The 13,512-nt window shown below is 43.8% G+C and overlaps 1 protein-coding gene across 6 annotated transcripts in view; it reads left to right on the top strand.

Moving 5' to 3' along the window:
- Positions 1 to 60: 60 nt before the first annotated feature.
- The window catches only part of USP20 (ubiquitin specific peptidase 20), a 36,688-nt gene continuing 23,236 nt past the window's right edge, over positions 61 to 13,512 (top strand). For 4 of the 6 annotated variants that reach the window (XM_067541970.1, XM_067541969.1, XM_067541966.1 and 1 more), the window contains exons 1-4: positions 61 to 224; positions 9,549 to 9,649; positions 10,263 to 10,359; positions 11,217 to 11,270. In XM_067541970.1, coding sequence (XP_067398071.1) covers positions 10,279 to 10,359; positions 11,217 to 11,270 — 135 coding nt within the window. In that variant the 5' untranslated portion in view covers positions 61 to 224; positions 9,549 to 9,649; positions 10,263 to 10,278. Of the gene's footprint in view, positions 225 to 6,092; positions 6,142 to 6,182; positions 6,234 to 9,548; positions 9,650 to 10,262; positions 10,360 to 11,216; positions 11,271 to 13,512 lie in introns of those variants that run through there. The other 2 variants (XM_067541967.1, XM_067541968.1) reach the window with 2 other exon arrangements.

Here is a 13,512-nt window from a genome sequence, read left to right as displayed (position 1 = left end):
CCATTCTCGCGCCGGGAGGTGGGAGGGGGAGCGTTGCGTAAAGCTCGCTCCATAGGGAGGAGGCGGGGAAAGTGGGCGTGGCTATTACAGGGCTGGGCCATCTGTGGGCGTGCACTGCCCGGGAAGGGAAAAGCAGAGAGAGCGAGACAAGAGCAAAGCCAGGGGGCATCCATTGCCCAGAGGAACGAGAGGAGGCAGCCCCTTGCCAGCAGCCTGGGCCGAAGGTAGGAACAGGAGCTCGCGATTGGCGACCAGGCTAGGATCAGCTGCATCTCAGGCTTCTGCAGGAGTTCAGTTAGCTCCTATAGGAAGGGATGGGATCAGCTGCATTTCTAGGAAGGAACTATTTAATACAGATATATATGCATTTAATACAGGAGTGCCTAGGGACCAGTCACCAGCCAAGATCAGGGCCCCGCTGTGCTAGAGAAGCACAAAGTAGTCCCTGCCTCGGGGAGCTTATCCTGTAAATAGACAAGAGAGGTAAAGGTAGGGGAAAGGGCTATAATATACAAGCAGGTTTTAGCAAGGAGTCAGTTGCATGATACATTCCAGGAAGAGGGAGGGGTCACCTGCATTATATATTTTAGGAAGGGATTAGTTGCTTTATTACTATATATGTTTTAGTAAGAGACAGGACCTATTGCTTTCCATATTTGAGGAAGAATCTGTTGTATTTGATATTTTAGGAAGGGGTTTTGGTACTTCAGGAAAGGGTTGGTATATTAGGTACATTTTAGCAATGATTCATATCCATTAGCAATTTTTTTAGGGAGGAATTGGGTGCAGTTAATACTTTTGGGAGGAATCTGCTGCATCCTGTATTTTGGGAAGAGATCAGTTAGGTTAGATAATTTAGGAAGAGGAAGAATAAACTGTCATCATGTCACCTGGTTCATTCCCCACAGCTAGTGCAGGGTTTCCTCCACTATATAGTTAATTGTTTTTGGTCTGCCTGAGGTTCAGCATCTCAAGAAATGGGGGTTTCCACTGATTCAACAGGGGAGTTTATCCCATAAACTGATAGCTCTCACCATCAGGAGTTTTCTCCTGATATGGGCCTTGATTCTGCAATGGGATCTGCACAGGTGTAAGGGTCAACCTGTGTGGATAACATTGCAGGATTGGAGCAGTGATGCTGCACCAGCCTGGTGAATTGGGAAATGCCTATCTCAAAGTATTTTCTGTCAAATTTTAACTGGGGAGTTCAATTATTTTTAAAAGAGAAATTTTTTTTTTTAGCATTTTAATATAATCCTATGAAAATTTATTTTTATGAAATTTAACAAAAGATAGAATAGAATAAAATTATACTAAAAAGTGGACTTATTTTTACATGGGTTTAAAAAGAGGCTCAAATTCCTATTGCCCTGCCATAGTCTCTCTCTCTCTCTCTCTCTCTCTCTCTCAGTGATTAAAGCCTGATCACTTGGGGCATTTAAAACTAGGCCTGGACACAACCGAAAATGCATTGTAGGGAACAATCCTGCATTGGCAGGGAGACAGACAATAGCAGAAAGGACCTATTAAGTCACTCTCTCATTTCTTTGAGTCTCTGAGTCTTCTTATCTTTTAACATTTAAATTTTATCTCCGAGAAAATTACTAACAACTTCTCTTAGATGAATGAGATGGCTTTTAATGCTGACAATCCAAGCTCCATGCCTCCTTTTACTGGGCAAGTTAAAACCCACCACAGATGTCTTGAAGAGATTGCTGTCATGTCCGGTGTGATTGCAACTTTCAAGGCTTCTTCTCAGATTGCAGAATATCTCCCATGGGTGTATCCTGCCTGTTAAGAAGTGTGATGGAGTGATTAGAGCTTTGAATTGGGAGTCTTGACTCCTGGGTTCTATTCCTAGCTCAATCACTGGATGACCCTGGGTCAGTTAATCTCTCTATGGCTCAGTTTTATCATCTGTGAAATGGGAATAATACCCATCTCATGCAGGAGCTAACGGAATTACTATCAGTAAAGGATTTGAGATCCTTAGATGAAAGATACTATAGCAGTGCAAAATCATCTTCTTGTGTGTGTTAATCACATCAAACGGGGGCTTCTCTGTGCAAATTATCATTATTACCAAATCACTCAATTATTTTTAAAATATTTGTCCCCTGTACTTCAGTGCTCTATATTCAGCAAGGGCCAAATTCTGATCTCACTGAAGCCAAAGGAGCTCTGTCTCTGATTTCAGTGGGATCAGCATTTCACCCTCAATGCTGTGAGGATATGAATTTGGATGTCCTTGGGTGCCCCATCCTAGCACCCATTAGAAGGTACTTTGGGCTACAGTTTCAAACTTTAGCTAAAGAAAGAAAAAATGTGTACATCACCAAAAAAAAAAAAAAAGGCAACTTGAAGTGGTCAAAGGAAACCAGGATCAGGTATTTTAAAAATATTCCTCATTTAAAACCCCCTGGATCATCTGAAAGATGGTAACTGATTTCTAGTTTAGGACAACTCCTTCTGACTTTTAGCTTGTGTAGTAGAAATAATGCCCTAGCATTTGATTTTTTTCAGGACAGTAATGTTAATAGCAGGCTTCACATTCAGCTACTAGATGGGAGTCTCAGCTAACTAGTTGTCTTTGGTTGAAACATTTCTGTTTCCTGTATAGATGAATAGAAACTACTTTGGTGCAGTTGCACCCTGATCCTGTAATGAGAAACACAGGTGGACCCTTGCAAACTTTTTGTTTCAAGATCTGATCTTGAGATCACTTCCTCTGGACCTACACAATAAACTTGCAATGTTAGATGTGTCTAGTTGGTAACAAGGAACCCATGAGTGTGTATGGCTCATTCTATGGATGACAATACTGCGTAAGAGCCAGGTAGGATTAATTTTTATAACGTTAGTAGTATTCAGCAGCTGTGAAGTGAAAGCTCAAGAAACAAATTTCCTTCTCCTGGATGTTTAATGCATAAAAAATATACAGGGCTCTGTATATACTGTGTCCTTTTACACATGTGATAGAAAGCAGCTTTTGCCACAGGAGAACAACAGCCCTGAGGAGGAAGAAGCATAAACTAAGGACTATGCAAGGACAAAGAGTAGTTGCCAAAAGGGCTGCCAAGTCCTGGAAATCTCTGCAGCCCTGTCAGAAGCTGGAGCCAAGCTGCAGAAATGCTGTACTTGCATTCTAGACCAGGGCATTAACATGCGGCAGACATTCTTCTTCCTTTTAGAAGAAGCAACGAGCAAGTTATCTATTCCTATCATTATTTGGATTACAGTAGCATCTGGAGCCCTAATTTGGGTCACTTTGTTTTAGATGCTGTATCACAGGTATAAAGGACATAAGGCTACACCTACCCTGTCCACGGCAGCGAGCCTCTCAGCCCAGGTCAACAGAGTTGGGTTGTGGGGCTAGCACTCTAAAAATAGCTTTGTAGACAGTGCTTTGAAATTGTGGCTCAGGCTGGAGTTTGGGCTCTGAATCCTAGAGAGGAGAGTGGTATTCAGACTCCCAGCTCCAGCCTGAGCCACAATGTCTACACAACTATTTTTAGCGCAGTAGCGTGAGCCCATGTCTGTCAACCTGGGCTAGGAATCTTGCTTCCATGGTCTGTGTAAACACACCCTAAGAGGGGATGAATCCTGAATATCTTACTTTGCAATAAACCTTTCCGGGGGGAAATCTATATTGTGAGCTGTCATCTGGTTGCTGCATCTGCCATATAACTTCGAGTTCCCAAGCATTCGGCACTTCATCTCCTAGGGTAGAGTTAGATGGTTTGATAACCTGTTCTTGTAAAACAATGCACTTCCACTAGTCTCCCTGGATTCTGATCAGTCCATTCCTTATTCTTTTCCTGGTATTTCCTCTCAATTATACTAGCTGCTATTAGCCCCTTCCCTGCTTCAATATCCCCCCTACCTTTTGTCTGATCGGCCTGGAATAAGGAATTGGTTTGGATAGCTCAAGAAACATTTTTTTTCTGAAGTGGGGATGATTTCATGCAAAACAGCCATTCAGGGTTCTTGTCCTCCATGTTCTTTACAACTGCATTCAGTACAAGGATGTAAGCAGTATGTGGCATCTGTATAGCTCTTTGCTCAGTGTGTAGCACTGTCCTCACCTGGACCTGTCCAGTGTTTCTGTCTCCTCATCTGGCTGGGAGAACTCCAGGAGAAGCGCACTGTGGTGTTTTGGTAACCATCTCCTGGGTTCTAATTTCCTACGCTGAGCCTGTATCAGTGCATCCATGTGACCCCTCTTTGTGGGAACCCCTCCTTTACTGGGAGTAGCCTGGGATAGTCTCTGCCACCTCTTCTGGACCATTCCAGCCCAGTATCCTCTCCAGGGCATGCCACCCTAATAATCCCTCTCCCATGTTGAATGCACAATCCCCCGCCCTGTGTGGCTCAAAGCTGCTCAGGATCAGGGGGATCCTGGTCAGCTGGGAGCTCCCCAGATGTTCAGTCCGGCATCCAGGGCGGGGTTGGCACCTGTCCAGGTGTTCCCAGGATTGCCCCTTTGTTGAGGTAGCTCGGGACCCACTGCCCAGCGCTACTGGGCTGAGGATCATCCTGGCTGTCCCGGGTTTTGTACCCCAGAGGTAGCAACTGTAACCCAGGGGCTTCCCCTGCTGGGGGGCAGCTGCATTTTTGGGGGGCCCCCAGCGGGCAGACCGGCTCCCTGGAGACTCGGGGTGTGTGTGACGGAGGGCGCGGGGGGGGGGGTCCCCTCTGGCCCAGCCCCTGCTAGTCTCTCCGCAGCTCGCGTCTGGCCGCCGGTCCTGCTGCCCCCTCCACCGGGCTCAGCCCGGCCCCTCTCCCCTCCTCCCCCGGGTCCCAGCCCGGCCCACCGGCCCCTCCCAGCCTGGCCGGGCTGCCTTGCCTGCTGCAGCGCCTGGCTTCTCCTGCTCCGGCACTAGGTAACCGGTCTCCCGCTCGGCCAGGTGCTGGGAGCCCGGCCCCCTCCCCGGGAGGAGTAGGCGGGTTGGGCCTAGCTCGGGGGTCGAAGCACCGGCCTTTCCTATTCCGGCACGCAGGGAGCGGGGCGCCTCGCTCCGCGTTCCAGAGGCCATGGGGCGGAGGGGAAGGGGTCTCTGTCCGGCTCCCCAGAGCAGCGAGGCTCCAAAGGGCTGCGGGGTGACTGGGGAAGGGGGGCTGTCAATGCTCCCCCGTGCACCCCACTGCTAACCTGGGTGCCAGGCACTTGGCACGTCCCCACCCTGGGCAGAGGAGCGTTTCCTTAGGCGACGGGGGGATGTGCCCCTTGAATCGCCATGTGTCAGTGGGGCCACTGCCTACAGGACCCCCACGGGCTGGCTCTAGATTTGTGGGGGACCCAGGTGAAGTGTGCGGACCTTCGGGGGGGTGTAACCTGCACAGTACGGTGGTGGATCCCTGGTGTATCAAGGTGCCTTCCCATTCGAGGGATACAGGAGAGTTTTAGTATTTGGGGTGCTGGGATTTTGATGCTTGTCATCACGTGGGCCAGGGACGGAGTGGGATCAGAAGGGTTTTATCAGCTAGATATGGGGGTTAAGGAGGATTTTAGTGAGGATAAGTGATTGTTCCTACATATTCCATCTTCACACTGGGATGGCGTGCAGCACAGTGTTAGCAAGTAGGGAAAAATCCAGGGGGGTGGGCTGGGAGAGAGTGCTGACAAAACAGCTATCCCTCCCTGAAATAAAAACATGGATCCGTGTGTGGTTACCGACTTGGCATTTGTATAATGCCAGGTCTTTGGTTTCCTCAGTTACTGAAAGTTCCCAAGTTTGCATGATAAGGAACTGGGATGACTTGAGACTTTCCAGTATATGCTGGTGACCCCAAATACTGATTGCATTGCTTGTCTTTAAGATCTTGGCACTCATCCGTGTGATCTTTGCAGTGAGCTGAGAAGTCCCTTGGCAAGATAATGGGCATTTATCTTAAAATCATATTTTAAGAACCTTGTTCATTATCATTATATATTCCTGATCAGTAGGTGGGAGGCGGAACACAGAAGCAGAAAGCTCAAAGGCTCAGCCTGTGTAGAAAGGGGATAACGCAGCACCAGCTGTTGGAAAAATGATGAGTAATGCCTGCTGTTCCTACTAGGAAGGGCAACCCACTGCTTGGTTTCAGCTGCACTGCCTGATAGTGCTGATACTCCATTATACCCTGGTCCTTAAAACACTGGTAAGTGTTGCAAAGGAAGCAGTTTGGCTTATTTTAGCAGAATTTAAGGAACTTGTGTCTTCACCTATGCAACAGTGAACAGCTAATTCTAAGTATTTATCCTTAATTATTGCAGGGCTTGTATTTTAGAATTAGTGGCTTGTTTTCTTGTATCTGATCATTTGTTGATTCAGTGTTTCCTCTAACAGTGGACAGGATCACATTTAACTTCTATTATGATTGAAAGTTGTAGCTTATAATTAAAAACTACAATTCTACTGGGGGAGGGAAATGGTTTTCTGGGCCTATTGTATTTGAATAGTTTGATTTTTGGAAGGTCTAAATGGCAAATGCTCAAAGCTCATTCTTTTGCTTAAAGCTAAATGTGTGGGCATATCATTTTTAATGACCTCAAATAAATGTATATTAAAAATGTTGTTTCCTTTGATCGTCTTCCAGCAAGGCAAGAAGGTACCATCAGGATTTTTAATGTGAGATGTGTTCTGAACATGGGACTGAGACCAGGAACTTGAGTTCTGTTTCCATCTCTGACACTGACTCTGTATTACATTGGGCAGTTCACTTAGTCTTCCGGCCCAATTTCCCCATCTATAAAATGAAGATAGTATTGTGGGTATTTATCTTATGGGGGTTGTGTGAGGATTAACTAGCAAATGTTTGTAAGTTACTTTGCAGATGGAAAGTGCTACGTATTTCTTATTCTTAATACTCATGTTTACATAGTATGTTGTGTACTAAATGGCTGATTCCTGCAAAAATATTTGCAACAGACTGACTTTGGGGTAGGCACAGTTTCTTTTAGCAAAAGGAGAGAAATATGTTGAGTAGGATAAGCCACCGGTTTTGGCAGCAATTGCCATCTTTTAGTAGGTCAGAGTTACTGCGGAATTGTTCTGACATGTTCATGCTGTTCTTCTACAGTGCTTATTGGGAAGGAGACAGACTGGGGAGGATTTGTTTTGAGGTTATTTCCTTTCACTTTGAAACAAAATGTATGCACTTTGCCTAAAGCCTCCCTTTTATTTATCAATGTTTTTATGATTAAATTCCTATCTTCTCAAGCAACAGCAGAGAGAGAACCTGTATGTACGATGTAATTGTCGACCTAAGCCCTGGTGTAGACACTGCTAGGTCAATGGAAGAATTCTTCTGTTGACTGAGCCACCGCCTCTTGGGGAGGTGGATTTACTGCAGCAATGGGAGAACTCCTTCCATCCCTATAGTGTCTATGCTCCAGAGGCACAGCTTCACCACTGTAGTGCTTCAGTGTAGACACTACCTAAGATAATGGGAGGGGTTTTCCTGTCAGCACAAGTAATCCACCTCCCGGAGAGGTGGTAGCTAGGTCGACGGAAGAATTCTTCTGTTGATGTAGCACTGTCTACACTGGAGGTTAGGTCGGCTTAACTGCGCCTCTCAAGAGTGTGGATTTTGTAGTTAAGATGACTACATTTTCTACTGTAGACCAGGCCTAATGTAGATATATCCTATGCTACAAGACAATCAAAGTTAATAATGGTTGCTAAACTCATTTACAGCCTCGCTGTGTTCTAACACAGTCAGTCCAGGCTAGGTAGGTGGGACTGACCCGTTTCCCAGTTGTATTAAAAAAAAAAGTGAAGTGCTAAGAACACGTGTTTATCTTTCAATATGTTAGTAGTCCCTTGGTATTTAATGAAATTCAGTGGGACTACTCGTGTGTAATGGTAAGCATGTGTAAGTGTTTGTTGGTCAGGGCAGTTGTTTATTAATTCAGTTTGTTTTAAAAATAGTTATTTAATTTAATTTAAGCTTGCAAAGTTTAAGGGGCATGAGTTAGTTTCAAAGCAATACTATACATTTGAGGGTTTTTGGGGGGCGGGCTGTTGGGGTTTTTTGGCATGGGCTGGGGAAGATAAATTAAAGAAGAAAAAATAACAGACAGTGAGATGATATTTTGTCTTTTCTGCTCCAGGCTGTAAAATATGCAACAGCGTAGGATTGGGCATTGGCTATTTAGGCATCTGCTCACTGGTTGTTAAGCCAAAGCCTGACGTTCCTAGACCCCCTAGCTACAACCAATGTGTCATTCTTTATTATTTGCAATGAGTTTCTTTCCTCCAGCACTGCTATGCTCCTGCAAAATGTTTAGTTCCTAGCTGGTGAAGTGTTTTTACAAAACGCCACATTAGGTCTTACTTCTGCCAGGGCAAGGCATAGAATTGTAGGACTGGAAGGGACCTCAAGGGAGTCTTCTAGTTTAGTCCCCATTAGGGCATTAGGAAGTATTTTTAGCTTTGGAAAAAAACTTTTACTTTAGCTGGAGTGGCTTAGCCCTTCATCCTCTTGGGTTTAAAAAAAAAAAAAAAGTTTTAGAGCATCATTTGAAATTATGTATGAGGTATCAAAGAATGTTAAACAGCAGGAAGCATTGAATATGCTGTTGCACTCGTTATTTAAAACTTTTGGTGAGCTTGAAGCTGACCTTTCATAACTGGTATGAACCTTTTACAGCTGGTTGGCCTCTAGCCAGTGGTAATATTATGGAGCAGGTTCTGAACTGTCTGCATTGCTTGCAGAGTTCTTGTTTATGGCCAAAGATGATATTTCCTTAAAATATGTTGCTCTGAAGTTGCCTCCCTTTGACTCCTTATGTTGTATTATATGCCTGAGGGCATGTCTGGAGTGTTCCATAGGTAGGATGCATCATCTCAAATATGGACTACTCCAAAGGGGTTTATTTTGCTTCTATATTACATTGACATGAAACCCTACAAGTGTTCCTTTGTATCGTGTGCACTCAGATAGATTATCCTGAGTAGAACCCCACTTGTCATACTCTGCATGCTCTTTGGGATTTACATACGTTAATATTGTCCAGCAGATATTTAACAGTAAACCCCTCAGAAATGCTGGTGGCTTCCTTTCTTCTGAAGGTGGGTTATTGACATTACAAATCTTCCTAGTCTAGGCCCCGCACCACCCTTCATTTAAAACAGTGAGCATGTTTTTAGTGATTACTCTATCTTCAGCTAGGCATAGTGTAGGTTTGGTGCCAGCTTCTATACATCTGTGTTGAAGCTCCTCAATACTGAGCTGCAGCATCCTTTTGATTTTATTCTAAGGCTCCTGTGAACAGACTGACTAGAATTTTATCCTCTCCTGTGGAGTTCTGGTTACATTTGACAACAGGAAGTAGGATAAGATAACCAAGCTTGGTTTTACTTGTGACCTGCTGAGCCAGAATGAGAGACCTGGTCTCCTGAGGTAAAAGTCTAGTCCATCAAGCCATCCTTGGCTTCGCTAATTAGCACGTATTCATGACATGTAACTGACATGTTTTCCTAGTTACCTTGTGTGAAATGATATATGCAAATACATGTATGAAATAATGTGGGGTTTTGTTTTTGGTTTTTTTCCTGGTTTAGTATTCTGTGGCATCCAACGATGCTGTGTGATCCAGACAAGGTGGAACTTTGAGCCTTCAGAAGAGAGCGCTCAGTGCTTCATCACCTTATCTTCCTTTGAGGTATGAACCGAATCAGTTTCAGCAAATCCAAATCTTTGGTTAGACAGTGTAGCTGGAGGGCCTGAATTGGCAGTTGTGGCCCTAAAATTTGCATGTGTACTTAGTATCTTACTACATTGTTGGACCACAGCTAGCACATTGTAGAAATAATAATTATTTGCTTTGTTTGTGTGCTCCCCGCTCCTTTTCACTGCATCACCCACTTCCCTCTGATATCATAATGCCATTACTCAACAATGAACTGTTCTGGATTAGCACGATTGCAGGATTGAACTGTGGTGTTGTCTGACATCAAGTTTGGTGCTTTTGTGGGTTGTAACTGATGCTCAGAGGTTTAATTTAATCTCTGAGATTCACTCGTGTGGTCCCCTCATCCCTCCATCGGGACAAATGTACAGTTTGGGAACTGTTTCCCCTCATTACAGGGGAGATGTAGAATGTCAAATTTAAATTGTTGCGATTGCTACCTTATACTTTTGAGTCGTAAAAATGGATTTTCATAATCCCGAACATCTTAAAATTGAAGCATGTCAGTTTACTTTCCTACTGTCTTTATCATCACATCTAACATTGAAGATTGAAGAGTCAGCTTGCAATTTCTGTACCTCTGTAGGTAAGCGTTAGTGAGAATGGGAGAAACAAGAGACATTTGTCCTCACTTGGATTCCATAGGTGAGGTCACCAAGGATGACCTGCTGCTCAAATCCAAGGTAAAGGAGATGCTACATTCACTGCGGATACCTCTTGCTTTTTAGTATTGTGGGTGTGTTTGGAGTGGAGTGTGCTCTAAGCTGCAAAGATTGCTCATATCCACAAGTGACGTAGAAACTGAACTTCAAATACTGATTTTTTTTTTTTTTTTTTTTGAGTATGCCTCATAAAATAAGGCTTTGTCAGCCATTTGATAGCCATTAAATTCATGTGAATAGGCTGTCTTTAGACCCCTGCAAATCTGTGGATATCTGCTTTATATCCGCATCCGGGGACCATGTTTGCAGGTCGGATGCAAATATAAATTTTGTATCTGTGCAGGGCTTTAGCTGTCTTTGAGAGAGCCTGAGGAAAAGCACATAATTCCAGCATTTACTCTTGAGTACTGTTGGTTTGTCTACCTAACTCATTAACAATTGAAGTCTTCAAAATCTTTCCTTTGAAATGGTTTCATTTGGCATCTAATACGTTTGCAGGGCTCATGGGCTTACGTCAGAAAGGGGGTGATATGAAAGGAAGCATCTGACTGGCTGGAATTTTGGAGTGAGTAGAGGTGGCTGATGAAATTAGATTAAAAAACTAGTATTTCTACCACCTGGTAGTGCTCAAAGCCTTCTTCACTGGTGCATTTTTGAATGACTGTGTATCTGCTCAAAGATGTCTCTTATCCCCTGTATTTTAAAGTGTCCATTTAATTTAGGTGGAATTCATAGTACTGGGGAAAAAAATAAATTGTGCAGCCAAACAAGTTTTTAATCTCTGTTCCAAAAAGTCAGTTCCTGCATTAAGAATGGATGCTTCCCTCTAAGTCAGGGGCCAGACTACTAAAACACAATGACTTTTTGTATGACTGCAGGGATCTTGCCAGTCGTGCGGCGCTGGGGGACCAAACCTCTGGGCTTGCCTCCAGGTAAGAAGGGCCTGCTATTTATATATATATATTGGTGTGATGTATAGAGGGTCTTCTAATTTACACTGTTTCTTAGCATAATGTTGTACAGTACTTACTGTTTCAGGCTGATTTATCATCTTTGGATGTGAAATTGGTCTGAGATCATAGTATCTAGTAAAGAAAGAAAGGAAGCAGTAGGAGAAAGGAAGCCCAGTAAAAGTGACCATCAACTTTCAATTATATCTCAAAAAAACAGAAGCCAATGATCAAACCCTAATACTGTCTGCCTCACATCTAGGCCTATTCTATTCACACCTCACAGATGACTTCCTCCAGGAGCCCCAATGGGAATGAACACTGAAGTATGATACTAAATACCATGTGTTTTTAAGCACCTGGTGATTGAATGAATCCTTCTGCTGGCAGCTTTTAGGGACATTTAAAGTGTATGGTGCCAGAGAACTTTAGTGGTGTTGTTGAAAGGAGAGGAACAAGGCAGAAGGGAAAAGGAGCTGGCTCAAATAAGATCAGAACTGCCATGTTGGAATAGACTCTATATGTCATCTAATCCAGTGGTTCTCAACCTTTCCAGACTACTGTACCCCTTTCAGGAGTCTGATTTGTCTTTCTTATCCCAGGTTTCACCTCACTTAAAAACTACTTGCTTACAAAATCAGATATAAAAATATAAATGTGTCACAGCGCACTTACTGAAAAATTGCTTATGTTCTCATTTTTACCATATACTTATAGAATAAATTGATGGGAATATAAATATTGTACTTACATTTCAGTGTGATACTTGAGCCTGTTTTTCCACTTATGAGCCTCGTCTGAAGCCCGAGCTCCAGGCATGTAACTTAGCTTTGTGGGGCCCCCTGTGCCATGGGGCCCTAGGCAGTTGCCCTGCTTGCTACTCTCCAATGCCAACCCTGCACTTGCGACACCCCACCTCCAATCTGTTCCCTGATACCCCTATAGGCTGCAACTCCCAGCTTGAGAAACACTGATCTAGATGACTTGATGTACCCCTGGTTGAGAGTCACTGATTGATCTGGAACTGAAGCCAAATTCAGCCCTGATGGAAGCAGATGCGCCACCATGACATTAAAACAAACAAAACCAAACCATTCTATTCAGTGATATCCTCATTGACTGTGGTGGAGCTTCACCCACTTACACCAGTTCTGATCTTAGTCCCTGTCATTTGAAATGGTCAGTGCTAGGAGCTGTAGAGTAGTGTTTCTCAGTGGGTTGCTGTCCCTGGAGGGTAGATATCCAAAGGCCTTGGGGGGAAAGAGGGGGAAGCAAGGCATTGAAAACGTTGTTACCATCTAAAGCAAGGAAAACCTCGCTTCTCCACTCCCCCCACACTCTTACTGTTCAAGGTCAAGTATTCTCTATCAAACCTCTTGAAATAGACACAAATTATACAGGATTTTCCTTGTTATCACCGATACATTTACTATCAAAGCAAGAGTAAAAAATGTCAAGAAGTCATGAAAATGTTTGACTTGAAATAAGGGCTTGCTTGCCTGAAAAGGTTGAAAAGCACTGCTGTAGAGAAAGTCGTAAGATTCCCACCATGCATCTGACTCTGCAGTGGTACATTACACCTGTGTGTATGTGTCATACCAACTGTCAATCAAATATACTATAAAAAATTACTCCTGGGTAACAAATATACATGGCACTTTTCAAACACAGAGGAAGACACTTATCCTGAAGAGCTTATAACCCTTGTCCGTTTCATTCTGTTGCTTTTCCTAGAGAAGCTCTATGCACAGAAGCTGCAGAGGCACCAATGCTGGTCCTTTGGTTGTGCTGGGGCTGCTCTATGAAGAGCAGAAAGAATTTTCTTTCCCATCCATGAACACCTCAAGCCTCAGCCAAGGATTGCTCTGGATCTCCTGTGAATATCAACTTCCATTATGCTTATGATTAGTTTACATCATGGTAGTTCTTAGGCCCTGTTAAGTTGAGTGCTGTGTACTCACAGCGTAAAAGACAGTCCCTGCCCCAAAGAGCTCTTAATAGGAGCAGTGGAACAAAGCTGAAAAAGATTGCATCAGATTTAACACTATTATTCAGGAAGTTGCACGCACACGGAAGTATGAGACTGATGGATCTTATACCTGTAACTGCAGGGGGCAAGTTGTTCTTTTTAGATAAATTTCTAGTCCTTTCCGATCCATATTTGTAGTAGAAGAAAGAAAACAAGGAGTTTGAATGAGGGGACTGGTGAGCAAAGATAATGCAG

This window comes from Emydura macquarii, unplaced genomic scaffold (genome assembly GCF_026122565.2).
Source record: "Emydura macquarii macquarii isolate MOO-44397 ecotype Brisbane River unplaced genomic scaffold, CSIRO-AGI_Emac_v2 contig_691, whole genome shotgun sequence".
In the NCBI taxonomy this organism is placed as follows: domain Eukaryota; kingdom Metazoa; phylum Chordata; order Testudines; family Chelidae; genus Emydura; species Emydura macquarii.
The sequence above is the reverse complement of the archived record's forward strand: the minus strand, read 5'-3'. Positions and strand labels throughout refer to the sequence as shown.